The 17813-nt window shown below is 46.4% G+C and overlaps 1 protein-coding gene across 1 annotated transcript in view; it reads left to right on the top strand.

Annotated features, from left to right (window-relative positions):
- LOC132837647 (adhesion G protein-coupled receptor E3-like) overlaps window positions 1–10327 on the top strand; it is a 16887-nt gene extending 6560 nt beyond the window's left edge. The window contains exons 3-5 of the mRNA XM_060857416.1: window positions 2002–2170; window positions 2486–2641; window positions 10231–10327. Coding sequence (XP_060713399.1) covers window positions 2002–2170; window positions 2486–2493 — 177 coding nt within the window. The 3' untranslated portion in view covers window positions 2494–2641; window positions 10231–10327. The remainder of the gene's footprint in view (window positions 1–2001; window positions 2171–2485; window positions 2642–10230) is intronic.
- Window positions 10328–17813: the final 7486 nt, after the last annotated feature.

Raw genomic sequence — 17813 nt, 5'->3', positions numbered from 1 at the left:
TCTCTGCATGTCTGGCAGAAATTTCATCATGGATGACTGCTCATCAGTTAAAGCTTAATCCTAGCAAAACTGAGCTGCTCTTCATCCCAGGTGATTCATCCGCAGGTCATGATCTTGCTATATCCTTGCACAACGATCTGATCTCCCCTTCAGCCACAGCTCGCAACCTTGGGGTAACCATGGACAATCAACTGTCCTTTTCCTTTCATGTTGCTAATGTGACTCGCTCATGTCGGTTTCTTCTCTACAACATTAGAAGGATTCGACCATTTCTGTCCACACAGGCTGCTCAGGTACTTGTTCAGTCTCTTGTCATTTCTAGACTGGATTACTGCAATGCACTGCTGACAGGTCTACCTATGAACGCAATCCGTCCTCTGCAAATGATCCAAAATGCAGCTGCCCGGCTTGTTTTCAACCTGCCAAAGTTCTCTCATACCACCCCGCTGCTGCGATCCCTCCACTGGCTTCCGGTAGCTGCACGCATCAGATTCAAAACACTGATGCTGGCCTACAAAGCCAAAAATGGACCAGCTCCCTCTTACCTCAAAGCCCTCATCACTCCTCGCACTGCACCCCGCACCCTCCGATCTACCAGCACTGCTCGACTGGTTCCACCATCTCTCAGGGTAAGAGGCAAGTATACTACAAGACTCTTCTCTGTACTGGCACCAAGGTGGTGGAACGAACTTCCCCTAGAGGTCCGGACAGCTGAGTCACTGGCTATTTTCAAGCGGCGGTTGAAGACCTACTTATTCAGGAAACACTTCAACTAGCACTTCTTTCATTATCTTTTGCATTTAAAAAAAAAAAAAAAAAAAAAAAAACACACCTTTGACACTTTCATTGTAACTTAGAACAAATGTTTTAAACTCATGGTATCTTAAGTATGTAACTTAGTGATCCAGCATTAATGTATTCAATGTTAGAGATTTAAGCACTTATGTACGTCGCTCTGGATAAGGGCGTCTGCCAAATGCTGTAAATGTAAATGGTTGCGGGTTGATAACTACTTCGTGTGGAGCTTCATCAGCCCCGTGTCCTTCATCATCATGGTATTGATCTCTCTCAGCTTCACCTGCACTTCTTTTTTATCTTTTCATAAAATTAAGGTTCGAAATCATCACGATATACTTAATGAACGTTCAGTTAATTCACAAACTTGTAAACCCTGGATGGAGCGCGACAGATGCTGTCTGTGTCATTGACTTTTTTTTTTTTAATCGTTTTTTTCATGATCGGATTTAAAAGAAAAAAACTTCAACTGACAAAAAAAAGTTTCCACATGTTTCCGGAAACACTCTTTTTTTTCCAACACGAGATTAAAGCATTAATGATTTTATCAAAATGTGTAGATTCCAGGGGGTGAACGTGTTGACATGTAAAAGATGAGTTGTGTCCATTTACCTGTATGTTCTGTATGACCTCTGACCTGTTCTCTGACCTCCAGCTGAACTGGTGTTCCTGATGGTCACGTTACACAAGAGTCACTGTTCTATTCCGATGTTATGACAATGTTTACGAGAAATGATTTCGCCCTAATATGGAAAATGGGCGTGGTCAATAAATTACAGTAAACCAGGTTTGCACTCGGGGGGCACGGTGACTTAGTGGTTAGCACGTTCGCCTCACACCTTCAGGGTTGGGGGTTCGATTCCTGCCTCCGCCTTGTGTGTGTGGAGTTTGCATGTTCTCCCCGTGCCTCGGGGGTTTCCTCCGGGTACTCCGGTTTCCTCCCCCGGTCCAAAGACATGCATGGTAGGTTGATTGGCATCTCTGGAAAATTGCCCGTAGTGTGTGATTGCGTGAGTGAATGAGAGTGTGTGTGTGCACTCCGTCCAGGGTGTATCCTGCCTTGATGCCCGATGATGCCTGAGATAGGCACAGGCTCCCCGTGACCTGAGGTAGTTCGGATAAGTGGTAGAAAATGAGTGAGTGAAACACATGTGATACGTGTTTTGTGTAAAAGCCAGCCACAGGAGTGACAGCTGTTTCTTTCAGGTCCTGGGCTCTCAGGACCGTTACTCTGCTCTTCCTCCTCGGCCTCACCTGGGCTTTCGGTCTCCTCTTCATCAACGAGAAGACAGTCATCATGGCGTACCTGTTCACCACCTTCAACGCCTTCCAGGGCATGTTCATCTTCATCTTGCACTGCGCACTGCAGAAAAAGGTGTGTGTGTATGTGTGAGTGTGTGTGTAGATATTCAGTTGAAACATTTTCAATTGCTTAATATAATCATTTTCAGCAATATGTTGGTGTAGAAAGCTTCTGCGACATCTTCAGTGTCAGTTACAGAGCACGTTTCTAACCCCAGCTGCTTTCTGTCCCAGAACTTTACAATTCAGATGGTGTGAAAGATTTTTTCGGGATATTGTTACCCTAAATTTGTGACAATGTCCTAGTTTTAGTGCCACACAGCTGTGTGTATCCCATGTTTATAATTTTAATGTGTGTGTGTGTGTGTGTGTGTGTGTGTGTATGTAGGTCCATAAGGAGTACAGTAAGTGTTTGCGTCACTCATACTGCTGTGGACGCTCGTCTAACTCCAGCTCTCACGGCTCACTGAAAAACTCTGCACTGCGCACCAACAACCGTTATTACACCAGCAGCCAGGCCCGACACGCTGCAGCACACAGACAGGTAACACACACACACATACACACACACACAAACAGACACACACACACACACACACACACACACACAAACAGACAAATACACTCTACACCCACACACACATACGCACACACAAACAGACACACACACACTTACACAAACACACACTACACACACACACATACGCACACACACAAACACACAAAAAAAACACACACAGGCACACACACAAACACACACATGCACACTTACACACACACACACACAAAAACACAAAAAGCACACACACAAACACACACATGTACACTTACACACACACACACACACACAAACACGCGCACACACACTTACACAAACACAAACACACACACACTTACACACACACACACAAACTCACACACTTACACACATTTACACAAACACACACACACTTACACAAACTCACACACACACACCCCATAAACTCGACTTTCCCAGCCAGCATTATTTACTGCATTAACCAAACCCCTTAATTAATATTAACAAACATAATCACGACCCGTTTTAATCCACGTTTGTTTAAATATTACCTCAATAATGATATAATTGCCTGCACTAATTACCTCCTCCATAATTCTAATAAATCTACATAAATTAGTATAAATTAAATAGCTAAATGTTGATAATCAGCTGAACCCAGGCCAGCTAGTGTGAAAGTGGGAGCAGCGTTTAGCCTCTCAACCGTTAATTAAGCACCCAGTCAGTATTAATTGGTGCATTAATGAATTTGTGTCGGTCGTTCATGTGATCTTGTTTTTGATCAAGATTTAAACAAACATCGACGAATAAAGGTGTTAATTAATTTGTTCATGCTGTTCTCCGTCATGTTCTTAAAATTCCCCGAACGTTCTCTGATCAGTCGGAGATTTGTACGACGGGATGTTTTCATTGCATTCCCAGGGCATGTTAGTCGGGTTCAAATTCATCATTTATTAAATAAATAAATAAATAAATAAAAAGAAGTGAGTAAATAAAAGAAAGAAAGAGAAAAGAAGGAAAAACATCCAGTCTGGTTTGTATTACACTCAGCTGCAGCTGCAGTCTGATTGGATGAAAGGACTCCAAGCTGTGTTGTTATTGAAGCTGTTTTAATGACGACCGGCTTACTCTACGCTGTTTCAATTCATTAAGCAATAAAAGGAAAGAAGGGAAAAAACCCATATATTCTGTCTGACCGGAGAGAGAGACGTCTGCATCAGATAAATAAGATCTAATAAACAAGAATATATACTGTAGATACAATAAAACTATACAACACTGTAACTGATGCTTCCTGAGGGAACAGTAGTGTAAAGCTTCATCACTCCTGACTTTAACTGAACAACAGTGGTGAAGTGGAGTGTGTGTGTGTGTGTGTGTGTGACAGAGTGAACTGTCCCTTTCGTCAGCAAGGCGTTACATACCCCACTACACGTTCACTTCTCCTCCGTTTCTCGCTACAGTGCTGTGGGTGCACACACACGCCAGTTATAACGCCGCTCGCTCGCATACATGCCGCACACACACTCACTTCATTCTTTCATTCCGGACAATAAGCACACACACACACACACAAGGCCTTTGTAATTCTTTATTTGTCTTTAAATATCTATGTATAGGTTTCCTTTTCTGGGGTTAAGTTTTAGAAACTCGCCTGTTTGTTGTGTCGGTCTTCCGGGTGGGTTTGGACACCAGCCAACCGGAGCGCTGGATAGCGGCTGGCTTTAAAAGCGCCAGCGCTGCGCCGCACATGCGCAGTAAAAGCGGAAGTCGGCGAGTTTATTTTGATGGAACATTTTTGTTTGCGATTACTATTATTATGATTGTTATTATTATTGGTATCGTTCTCATTATTGTTATTTCTATTGTTATTATGTTTATTATTTATATATAATGTTATAACTCCTTTCTATGGCTGGGTAAAGATTCCGACCCCTCTGGGAGAAATGGTTGAGTCCAGTGGGAGGGGTTTACCCTTTAAAAACCAGTCTCCCACTTCAGTTCGGTGTGGGAGTGGTAGGAGTGTGAAGTGGATTTTTGGAATTTGGAAGCTAGTCAAGTAAATGCATGATTGTAGGGGCTGTATGATTGTACATAGTTTTCTTTATTTTTCTCAGATTTTCTTTGGTTTTCTTTATTTTTCCACTTTTCTGGGGAGTTGTAAATATTTTGGACTTTGCACTTGAGCACCTTGTAAATAAACACCACTTTAACATCACAGCGAGTATTGCCATCATTTGGGTAGAAGGCGAACCCGTAAGGCCGCTCTACCACATTTGGTGTCAGAAGTGGGATGGCTACTCGCAGGACGGTGCCAAGAGGACGCAAGGTCAAGATGGTGCTTCGTTCCCAGACCCGGGCAACCACTGAGGAAGAGAGAGAGGAGGATTGGGTTCCTCCTGTCCGACCCAAGGGTACAGCATCCAGGACTGGAGCAGGGCTGCCCACTACAACCTTTGAAGGAGGGATGGTAGAGGTGTTCCGACAGTTCATGCATGCACAGGAGCAGCAAGAGAAACGCTATCTCCAAGCGCTGCAGTCTCTGCAGGAAACCATGCGGCAAGCCATCCAACCGGCTTCTTCATCTCTGGGCCTGGAGAGTCCACAAATGGAGCTGCCCACCCCAGCAGCCTGGAGGAATACTACTGCACTGAGGGTCCAGAGCACACCGACGCCCACCAGTCAGCCAATGCTCAGAACCGAGCCAAAGTTGCCAAGCTTCCAGCAAGGGGAAGACATCGAAAACTATCTGCATCGGTTCGAGTGGCTTGCCAGAACCTGGAAGTGGCCGGAGGAAGAATGGAGCTATCAGCTGTTCCACTGCTGACCGGGCAAGCGCTAGAGGCCTATCTGGCGATGGATGAAGACCAAGCAGCAGTCTACAGCGAACTCAAGAAGGCACTGTTGGAGAAGTTTAACGTCTCTCCAGAAACCTATCGTCAGCGGTTTCGTGCAACTACGACTCCAGTTGGGGAGACACCCTCCGAGACATATAATCGGCTGAGGCATATTTATCGCCGTTGGGTGCGACCGGATCTATACACCAAGGAGGAGATTGGTGAGATGGTCATCCTGGAGCAGTTTCTCCGAGTCCTGCCGTACGAAATCAGGATATGGGTAAAGGAATGGGAGCCGAGAACTGGGCTAGCTGCTGCAAAACTCGCCCAGCAGTATCGGAACGCTCACCAAGAGGGTCGTCATTTCCAACCAACGAAAGGTGACCAGAGGAGTTCTACCAGTGGATGGAGCGCTGGAGAATCTCGTCGCGACATTCAAGACAGAAAGGGGGATAAAGACACCAGAGAGCAGAAAATCACGTGTTACTATTGTCAACAGCCAGGACACAAAGCAACCGTGTGCCCAGCAAGAAAAGCCAAATTGACGGGGTTTTGTTATGTCCCAAGGAAGGACGACAGTACAGTGAATCGTATGGGGAACCCCCAACTCATCCCAGTGACCGTTAATGAGTTGACCGCTTTGTTGGACACTGGGAGTTCAATGTCACTGGTGAAGAGATGTCACGTGACCAGCGTGTCTTCCACAAATCACACAAAACTACAATGTGTGCATGGATATGTGAAACAGTACCCCCAGACAGAGGTGAATGTGAACATTAATGGACAGACATACCTACTTACTGTGGCGATTGTGGAAACTCTACCGGCGAATGTGATTTTGGGACGTGACGTACCGGTATTACCAGAACTGGTACAAGAGAACTGGGAGGAAGAATGATCAAGAACCAACGTCCAGCTAGCATGTCCAGTTGTCACTTGGGCCCAAGCTAAGATGGGACTGCAGCCGTTGCCGGACTTGGACAGTAGTTTGCTTCAAGGTGGGACCAAGGGGCCCAGGAAATCACGTCGGCAACGCCGGCTAGAGAAAGGACTTGGTACACCAGTGCCGGAGATCAAAACTGAAGGACTGGAGGTGAGTGGATGGACTTTACCTGTAAACATTGTGAAGCTGCAGCACGCCGACGAGTCACTGAAGCCTTTGTTCGAGAAAGGGTTGCGAGGCAAACAACCGGACATGTGTGGGGAGAGGTATATCATTACCAACGATATACTCTACATGCAAGCCTCGGATGTAACCCGGTTGGTGGTGCCGAAATGTTGTCACCCCATGGTGTTGCACCTGGCACAAAACAGTTCCCTGGGCAGGACATCTTGCGCTGCAGAAAACCTACGCACGCATCAGCTCACGATTTATCTGGCCATCTATGTACATGTATCTACAAAAGTACTGCACCACATGCCCCACCTGTCAGCAGACCAGTGCTGTGCGACGACGAGACAGGGCCCCTCTACAACCATTGCCCGTGATCTCTGTACCATTCTGACGCATCGCTATGGACATAGTAGGGCTACTGGAGAGGAGCAGTACAGGATATCAGTATATTCTTGTTATCAGTGACTACGCTACTAGGTACCCGGAGGCATTTCCTCTCCTCTCCATCACCACCCCTAAGATCATAAATGCTCTCATTCAGCTGTTCTCTCGGGTTGGAATCCCAGAAGAAATACTCACGGACCAAGGGACCAACTTCACCTCAAAGCTGATGAGACAGTTACACCGACAGCTGGGTATCACCGCTATTAAGACCACCCCATATCACCCACAGACAGATGGACTGGTGGAAAGCTTCAATAAAACACTCAAAAGCATGCTGCGGAAATTTGTGTCGGAAACTGGAAGGGACTGGGATAAATGGCTACACTTCTTGCTGTTTGCCTACCGGGAGGTGCCACAAGCTTCGACTGGCTTCTCACCTTTCGAGCTCCTGTACGGTTGGCAGGTCCAAGGACCTCTGGATCTCCTCCGGAAAAGCTGGGAGGACCCTTGTTCAGAAAAGAAAGCGGAAAAGGGCATAGTCCAGTATATCCTGGAGATGAGGGATCGACTGGAGAACTACAGGAAGCTGGCAGAGGAGAACCTCCGAAAGGCTCAGAAGGCACAGAAAACATGGTATGACCAGCAAGCCTGTTCCAGAGAGCTACGACCAGGTCAAAAGGTGCTGTTGTTGCTGCCAACATCCACGAGCAAGCTCCTTATGAAGTTGCAGGGACCCTACAGTCTTGTACGGAGGATGGGGCAGACAACTTATGAGATCCATCACCCGGACAAAGGCAAAGCGACACAGACATACCACATTAACCTGCTGAAAGAGTGGAAAGAGCCTCCCAGTGAAAAGGCTGAACCGGTACTGCTCATCCAAAAGGTGGAGGAGGATCAGGAGGAGGATCACCCGGAACCAAAAGCTAGCGAGCAGGCCCAGCCAGCAGAGGTAGGCCTTGGACATCTGGAGGCACCCAAACAGGCTGAGCTGCAAACGCTCTTTGGGCGATACCCCGCGTTGTTTCGTCAGAGGCCTGGACGGACCGACCTGATTCACCACAAGATCCGCTTGACTGATACAACTCCATCTCGACAGAGACCGTATCGGGTACCCGAGAGGCTGGTGGCCCCACTGAAGGCAGAAGTCAGGACTATGCTGGAGATGGGAGTAATTGAGCCATCAAGTAGTGAATGGAGTAGTCCGGTGGTCATTGTACCGAAGAAGGACAACACCCTCCGCATCTGCATTGATTTCCGTCGATTAAACTCCCAATCCCAGTCTGACGCATACCCGATGCCACGCATTGACGATCTGCTGGAAAAGATCGGGAGAGCCAAATATGTGACGACACTAGACCTGTGTAAAGGCTACTGTCAGGTTCCTCTGGAGAAGACATCCAGGCCTTACACAGCGTTCAGGACCCCACTAGGATTGTACCAGTTCACGGTTCTTCCCTTTGGCCTGCACGGGGCACCAGCAACGTTCCAGAGGTTGATGGACCGGGTGCTGCAGGGCGGGGAAGAGTGGTCGGGAACGTATCTGGACGATGTGGTGGTTCACAGCGAGACCTGGGCTGATCACCTAAGCCACCTGGAAGAGACCCTGAGGAGGATCCAGGAGGCAGGCCTGACCCTGAACGTGGCAAAATGTGCTTGGGCCAAGGCTGAGGCAGACTACCTGGGTTACCGGTTGGGTGAGGGAGAGCTAAGGCCCCAAGTGGACAAAGTGGAGGCCATTCGCAACAGCCCGAGGCCTACAACTAAGAAGGAGGTCAGGTCCTTCTTAGGATTGGTGGGATGGTACCGGCGGTTCATCCCAAATTTCTCCACCACCGCAGTACCGCTGAGCAACCTGCTGGGGAAGGCAGTGAAGAACCCAATATGGTGGACTGAAGACTGTGAGACAGCCTTCGTCACGCTGAAGGAAACAATGTGTGCAGAGCCTGTCTTATGCAGTCTAGACTTCACAAAGCGGTTCACCGTCCAGGATGATGCATCTTCGGTGGGAGTTGGAGCTGTCTTGACCCAGGGTGAGGAAGGCAACGAGAGACCAGTTGCCTTCCTGAGTCAGAAACTGCTGCCACATGAACCCCGGTATTCCACCATTGAGAAAGAATGTCTGGCAATCAAATGGGCCCTGGAGAGCCTGAAGTATTACCTGCTAGGAAGGGAATTCACCCTGGAAACTGACCACAGAGCCTTAACCTGGATCCACACCATGAAGGACCACAATGCTCGGGTGACCAGGTGGTACCTCTTCTTGCAACCATACCACTTCAGGGTCAGACATCGTCCAGGGAAACAGAACCTGACTGCTGACTACCTGTCTGACCACCCAGCCAGCTCGCGGCTTGGAGAGGGGGAAGGTGATGTGACAGAGTGAACTGTCCCTTTCGTCAGCAAGGCGCTACATACCCCACTACACGTTCACTTCTCCTCTGTTTCTCGCTACAGTGCTGTGGGTGCACACACACGCCAGTTAGCACGCCGCTCGCTCGCATACATGCCGCACACACATTCACTTCATTCTTTCATTCCGGACAATAAGCACACACACACAAGTACTTTGTAATTCTTTATTTGTCTTTAAATATCTATGTATAGGTTTCCTTTTCTGGGGTTAAGTTTTAGAATCTCGCCTGTTTGTTGTGTCGGTCTTCCGGGTGGGTTTGGACAGCAGCCAACCGGAGCGCTGGATAGAGGCTGGCTTTAAAGCGCCAGCGCTGCGCCGCACATGCACAGTAAAACCAGAAGTCGGCGACTTTATTTTGATGGAACATTTTTGTTTGCGATTACTATTATTATGATTGTTATTATTATTGGTATCGTTCTCATTATTGTTATTATTATTGTTATTATGTTTATTTTTTATATATAATGTTATAACTCCTTTCTATGGCTGGGTAAAGATTCCGACCCCTCTGGGAGAAATGGTTGAGTCCAGGGGGAGGGGTTTACCCTTTAAAAACCAGTCTCCCACTTCAGTTCGGTGTGGGAGTGGTAGGAGTGTGAAGTGGAGTTTTGGAATCGGAAGCTAGTCAAGTAAATGCACAATTGTAGGTGCTGTATGCTTGTACAGCTGTATGCTTGTTTTCTTTATTTTTCCACTTTTCTGGGGAGTTGTAAATATTTTGGACTTTGCACTTGAGCACCTTGTAAATAAACACCACTTTAACATCACAGCGAGTATTGCCATCATTTGGGTAGAAGGCGAACCCGTAAGGCCGCTCTACCACAGTGTGTGTGTGTGTTCTCAGAGCCGAATCCGTCGCATGTGGAACGACACGGTGAGGAAACAGACTGAGTCGTCCTTCATGGCATCAGACATCAACAGCACTCCTACCCTCAATCGCGGTGAGACACTGTCCCCTCTCTGTCCCCTACTTCATCCTCCCTGTGTCCCAGATTCTGTTCCTGTTCCTGTCTCCAGCTCTGTCCTTCCTGTGCCTGTCCCAGCCCCCCCATATCTCTGTCTTCCCCATGTCCCTGTGTCTGTGCTTTCTGAGCCTCCCCAAACCCCCCACTCCCCATGTCCCAGCATCTGTCCCTGTCTCTGTCCTTCCCATGTCCTAGCGACTGTCCCCATCTCTATCCACGTGTCTGTCCTTATCTGGTCTATGCTAATTCTATCCTAGTGTCTGTCCTCCCCATGTCCCAGCGACTGTCCTCTCCTTGTCCCAGCATTTTTCCTCCCTGTGACAGCACCTGTCCCATCTCTGTGTTCCCTGTGACCCAGCATCTTCCCCTGTCTTTGTCTTCCCCATGTCCCAGCGTCTGTCATTGTCTTTTTCCTTATGTCTCCTTGTCTTTACCCGTCTCTGTCCCCGACTGTGTCTTTCCTTTGTCCCATCTCTCAGTTCACCGTCCCTCATTCCTAGACTTCTCCTCCTTCTACTGTCCCGCCCTCCCCTTCGTTATTCTCCACCTACCAGCCCTCTCTCACAGTCTCTGTCCTCCATCCTTCTCTCTCCACCCTCCTTACTCATACAAATCAGCCGAGGGAACTACAGTCGTATGCAAAAGTTTAGGAACCCCTGACAATTTCTATGATTTTCTTTTATAAATGTTTGGGTGTTTGGATCAGCAATTTCATTGTAATCTATCAAATAACTGAAGGACACTAAAGTAATATTTCAGTGGTGAAATGAGGTTTATAGGATTAACAGAAAATGTTACATACAACTGTATATTTACATTTACAGCATTTGGCAGACGCCCTTATCCAGAGCGACGTACAGAAGTGCTTAAGTCTCAATCATTGGATACATTAACTCTGGTTCACTAGGTTACATACTTAAGATACCATTTAAAACATTGAGTTTAAAACATTGTTCAGTGACTCAGCTGTCCAGACCTCTAGGGGAAGTTCATTCCACCACCTTGGCACCAGAACAGAAAAAAGTCTTGCCTCTTACCCTGAGAGATGGTGGCACCAGTCGAGCAGTGCTGGTAGATCGGAGGGTGCGGGGTGCAGTGCGAGGAGTGATGAGGGCTTTCAGATAAGAGGGAGTTGGTCCATTTATGGCTTTGTAGGCCAGCATCAGTGTTTTGAATCCCAGCCAGTGGAGGGATCACAGCAGCGGGGTGGTATGCGAGAGCTTAGGCAGGTTGAAAACAAGCAGTGCAGGGATATTGCAAGGTCAAGACCTGGGGATGAATCACCTGGGATGATCAGCAGTTCAGTTTTGCTAGGATTGAGCTTAAACTGATGAGCAGTCATCCATGATGATATTTCTGCCAAACATGCTGAGATCCGATCAGAAGCTGTGGTATCTGAGGATGGGAAAGAGAAGATAAGTTGTGTATCATCAGCATAGCAGTGGTAAGAGAACCCATGTGAGGAAATAACTTCACCAAGAGAGTGAGTATACAGGGAGAAAAGAAGAGGACCAAGTACTGAGCCCTGTGGGACGCCAGTGGAGATTCTGCGTGAAGCAGATGTCACTCCCCTAGATGTTACCTGATATGAGCGTCCTTCCAGGTAGGAAGCAAACCATTCCCAAGCTGATCCGCAAATCCCAAGACTCCTGAGGGTGGATAAGAGAGTCTTGTGGTTGACCGTATCAAACGCTGCTGAAAGGTCAAGGAGGATAAGGACGGATGACAGTTTGGCTGATCTAGCAGCATGTAGTTTCTCAGAGACATCCCAAAGGGCTGTCTCTGTGGAATGAGCTGCTTTAAAGCCAGACTGGAAGGGATCTTGGCAGTTGTTCCGTGAGAGATAAACAGACAGTTGATTATAGACTATATCTTTTAGTTTTTATTTTAGAATGAAGTGGAATTATTTGAGAATCTCAGAAGTCAGGTGCATGTTAATATTACTCACTCACTCACTCATCTTCTACTGCTTATCCAAACTATCTCGGGTCACGGGGAGCCTGTGCCTATCTCAGGCGTCATCGGGCATCAAGGCAGGATACACCCTGGACGGAGTGCCAACCCATCGCAGGGCACACACACTGCATGTTAATATCATCACCATAAAACATCATTATATAATATCTGAAGCTACTAATAATTTTATACACTTTTTTAGCCACAAGATTCAGGATCTGTTGGCACTCTGTTAGTTTCAGACCACGATATAGTTCACAGACTTAAAGTTTGGGAGAGGGAGTGAGAGAGAGAGGGGCAGACAGACAGACAGACAGAGACACAGACACAGACAGAGAGCACGAGACAGAGAGACGACAGCGTGTGGATTATTATGATTAGTCCCACTGAAGGTCATTAGCGGTCGCCGGGGCAGATTTTAATAAGAGTAGAACATAGCATTAGTGTTCTCTCGATGACTATGATGATGGTGATAGTAATAATCATAATTATCATCATCATCAGTGGCAGTGGCATTGGCAGCAGTGGGCTCAGCATTTCCAGGAGAAGACATGGACCGACAGCAGCGCTGCCTAAAACAGCCTGCTTTCTCTTTCTCTCTGCGTTAATTCAGTGGGTTTTTGTTTATAATGAACTGATTAGAGGCTGAGAGAACAGGGGGTGATTATTGCGAAACACTCACACACACACACACAGCCATGTTCTGGAGACTTTTAATCAAGCAGGCGGAGAGGGAGAGAGAGAGAGGGAGAGAGAGAGAGAGATGAAAATCTGCTCTACAGGACAAAGACGGCGAGACAAAAGAATGGAGAGAGCGACAGAATCACAAGCATCTTTTCATAATCTTAGAGGAAACTTTTGCAGAGTCTGAAAGCTGAAGAACAGAACAATGTAAATGTCCGTTTCTCTCTCTCTAACACACACACACACACACACACACACACATTTTCACTCGGTGTCTTTCCATCACACACTGTTCTTCATTTGCTCTTATTTTACACTTACCTTTTTCTGCCAAGATCCAGCATTGAGATGTTCACCAGTTTTGCTGTGTGTATGTGTGTGAGTGTGAGTGTGAGTGTGAGTGTGTGTGTGTGTGTGTGTGTGTGTGTGTGAGACAGCAGGGGTTTTTCCTACAGGAACGCAGTAGGATACTTCGCAGCATGCGTTTTTCTTTAAGCTCAGCATGTAACACACACCAACATTCAGCATTATTAATGCATCTAATCACTTTTCTCCCACATTCGCACTCATTCAATTCTTAACCATAATTTGAGATCAGAACGATCAGACAGAAAAAAGGCCCCATGCTGTGAAGTGCTGCTCTCGCACAAACAACACACACACTGTCTCATTCACACTCAGACATGTGTTTGAACTTGAAATGTGTTTGGGATTTGAAAAAAAAAGGCTGTTTTACACGCAGCGTAGCGTCACTGCAGCACTGTCTGCTCCCGGGATTCCTGCTATAATGTCTCGTCTCGTCTCATCTGTTTTAACACTAACGACTCGAGCTATGCTCACGCTCAGTCGCCTACTACTGGCTGTCATAGTGATAACATTTAGCGGCGTGTAGCGAAGCTAGTGTTCCAGATCATTTATTCAAGTTCTGGACGGAAAATTTGGTGCTTGTGTAGAAATTTCAGCTGTGTTTATTGATGATGAAGGAGAAGCAGCATGTGCTCTTTAATTTGATTGGTTGTGTCACTGGACACGCCCACATCTAATCACCAATCCAGCTCTTGTCGAAAATAAGCGATCTCCGGTCACAGCTTCACCTTCACACTTTACTGGCCAGAGGTTTCCGGATCTTGAAGGTTGCACCCAATCTAACGTGATGCATTGACACTAATTATGTTCAGAAGTTGGGGAAAGTTCTGCTTATTCTGAGACAAAGGAGCACTTGCTTTTATGAGACTCTCATATCTTTGCTGCCATTTAGAAATGTTTTGATTGTTCAGGGTGTCATTTTTGTCTCTGAGTGGCAGACACAGATACATTTAATACCTGCGTGTTGGTGGTACAGAATCTCTGGACGCTGGGTGAAGCCTATTAAATAAAATTAATTCATGATTGGGGGGGCACGGTGGCTTAGTGGTTAGCACGTTCGCCTCACACCTCCAGGGTTGGGGGTTCGATTCCCGCCTCCACCTTGTGTGTGTGGAGTTTGCATGTTCTCCCCGTGCCTCGGGGGTTTCCTCCGGGTACTCCGGTTTCCTCCCCCAGTCCAAAGACATGCATGGTAGGTTGATTGGCATCTCTGGAAAATTGTCCATAGTGTGTGATAGCATGAGTGAATGAGAGTGTGTGTGTGCCCTGTGATGGGTTGGCACTCCGTCCAGGTTGTATCCTGCCTTGATGCCCGATGACGCCTGAGATAGTCACAGGCTCCCCGTGACCTGAGGTAGTTCGGATAAGCGGTAGAAGATGAACGAATGAATGAATGAATGTTCATTAGAGCAATATCATAAAACTGGACACACCCAAACTTGAGTCTCATTACTCTCTCTCTCTTTCTATCTCTCTGTCTCTTTCTCTCTCTTTTAGCCCCCATGGGGAATCACCTGTTGGCAAGCCCTGTGTTGCAGACGCGTACAGGTTCTTCACCGTACAACACTCTGCTGACTGAGAGCTTCACTCCTCCATCACCGGGAGTCTTTAACTCCACTGGTCAGTATCTCTCTCTCTCTTTCTCTCTCTCTCTCACACTCTCTCTCTGTTACTCTCTGTCACTGTCTCAGTCACTCTCCTTCCCTGTATCTCTCTCTTGCTCTGTCTGTCTGTCTGTTTGTCTGTCTCTCTCTCCTTCTCTCTCTTTCTTTCTCTCTCGGTCTCTGTCTCGTTTCAGAGCTGCATATGCTAACATTTCTCTGTATCTGTGTATTTAGTGTGTTCACATCCTGTCAGTATGTTTTCAGACAAATGGACAGTAGCCAACTGTCCAGCCGGCAGATTTAAAATCGCTCCCGTTTGATCCCACAGACAAAAATATCGATCCAACTCGAGGCTGAGGAGGGCAAAGCAAGGCAGCGTGATTGACAGCTGAGTGGGAGAAGAAGCTCCCTTGAGATTTAACACTTCGAGTAGCTCAGCGTCCGTCTCAAATAACCCTGCTCTCGTTGACGGAGAGATAGACTCAGAGAGAGAAAAAGAGAGAGAGAGGGAAGTGCAGTGTCGGGGGATGAAATTTAAGACGCCATCTCTGCTGAATATTTTACAAAGTTCTCTCTAGCGCGGAATAATGCGTCAGCCTCGACTCAGCTTAGCTTAGCTCCCCGCAGCCCGCGGCACATTTTTAGAATATTCACACAGGAGGAGGGCTTCATTAGAATGTCTACTTACTCTCCCTCTCCCTCTGTTTTTCTGTCTTTCTCTTTCTGAGCTCAGACGAGCGTTGATTAAAGTCATACTACACATTAAAATTTAAACCCCTCCAGCACAAGGGCGTCTCGGCATTCCATATATACGGTGACAGGTTAGAAAAAAAACACAGCCTGTGACTGTGACTAAACCCCAGTCTCTCACACACATTCCGTTTCTGTTCCTTTCTCTCGGTTAGCCACGTTGGAAGTGTAAAAAGAGAGAAGTCTTAGCTCGGGTCTCAGTCGCAGCAGGTTCTATAAGGCAGCTCTGGAGCAAACCTAGTTCATACACTCCCTTGGATTAGTCACAAGTCCAAAGCTCCCTCAGCAACTGAGAATATTTTCAACCATTCCCCGTGGATTTTTTTGGTGATACCTCTTCTATTTTTTGTTTTAACTCTTATCATTTCCACAGTGGTTTCCTTTCTGATTTTACTCCCGTTTCTTCTCCCTTTTCTCGTGTATTAAGAGCTGTATAGAAGAGGGTTCACCGTTGCGCGTCAGTGTGCAAAGAACACTCTCTGTCTCGCTCTGAAAGCTCTTCAGTGTTGCCAAAAATAAATTTTTTGAGCCAGAACACAAACTGGAACACAGAAACACACAAACACAAGTGCACAAACATTAGTGCTTGTTACTGAACTTTAGACCGTGAAGAACTGCACTCATGAAAGCAGCAGCAGGAAGAAGCTGCCCCTGTGGAGTTGCCTTTATTCCCTTTCTCCCTCTCTCTCTCTCTCTCTCTCTCTCTCTCTCTCTCTCTTTCTCTTGCTCTTTCTCCAGATGGACTCTGATGTACAGGACTCTGAACGAGACTTGACACAACTGCACCTGGCCACAGGACTTCTATTTGATGCTCAATTTAAAAGGAGTTTTTATGAAAACGGCCCCGTGGATTACGGACTTCGGGTGCGTCCTCTGTGTTACTGGGGGCTTGAAGAACTTTTTTTTTCTTTTCTTAAAGGTTTTCCTGGGTGTTCTCTGAGCCTGTTAAAATGCCTGTACATACGAACCTATTCTGTAAATAGAGACCAGATGAACAAAAGCAACAAAAAAGTATGAACTACTATAAGAGCGATTTCTTGTATTGAGACAAAAAAAAAGTGAGAAAAATTAAAATAAAGACATTTGGGAGTTTAAATGACAGTCAGTCCATCTCTCCCTCCTTGCGCCGTTCACTCTCAGGCTCTCATTTACCCCTGCCCCATTGAATTGTGGGAAAAATGTGTTGACAGAGAGAGAAAGAGCTAGACAGAGACAGTTTGTGTAGAAGTTTGTGCAGAAATAAAGAAACTAGTAAGAAGAAAAACTAGCCCCGGCACAATTTTATGTATTATAACACATCCTTATCGATTTGGTGATGTGGGGGAGGGGTGATGTGAAGGAGGGGTTTATCGACAGCAGCCATAATGTAGTGTTGGTTGTGTCTTGTTAGACTGATGTAATAGATATCAGATAACTAGATTACCGATACTTAGGACAAATAATAAAATAATCTCGAAGATGCAAAAAGACGGGATGCAAATCGAACACGAATCATGTCACGAGCGAAGCTGTAACTGTTTTTTCGAAATCACGATAATCTGCCGTCGAAGCCAAATCTGGTTTGATGGTGGATTTGTGATTCGTCTGCGTGTGTGTGTGTGTGTGTGTGTGTGTGTTTTTTTGAGTGCGTACATTCGGGTGCCTGAAATGCTGAAGTGTTTGTACTTAAGAAGCTATTTTTTCCAGGTTAGTGTAGGTGAAAATTGCCTCCACCCTACAATGGCCCATGCTAGCTCCTGCAATCTGACTATAAGTTACAATAATTCTAAGTTAAAATTCAAAGAAGAAATGATCAGCCAAACTCACGAAGACTGGATTCAGTTGAGGTAGGTTTATTGACAGTCGTATAGACAGCAATCAACCAGCTGGTACCAGGGATACAAGTTTGTCCAGTAGACGATACTTGCACCGAAGCACTGCTGATCACAGCAAGCTTATATACAGTTCTGACATGCCCCCCTTTTCCTCGTTATCCAATCATAATACAGCTCACGTACGCAGTTTTGCTCGCTTTTGGAAAAATACCATTATCTCCAGATGGTCAATGTTTACCTATGCATTAGGCTATGCATTAGGCCATCTAAGTTCCCATTATCTTCTAA

Source organism: Tachysurus vachellii, chromosome 21 (genome assembly GCF_030014155.1).
Source record: "Tachysurus vachellii isolate PV-2020 chromosome 21, HZAU_Pvac_v1, whole genome shotgun sequence".
Taxonomy (NCBI): Eukaryota; Metazoa; Chordata; class Actinopteri; order Siluriformes; family Bagridae; genus Tachysurus; species Tachysurus vachellii.
Note: the sequence above shows the minus strand (reverse complement) of the source record. Positions and strands in the feature narration are given on the sequence as shown.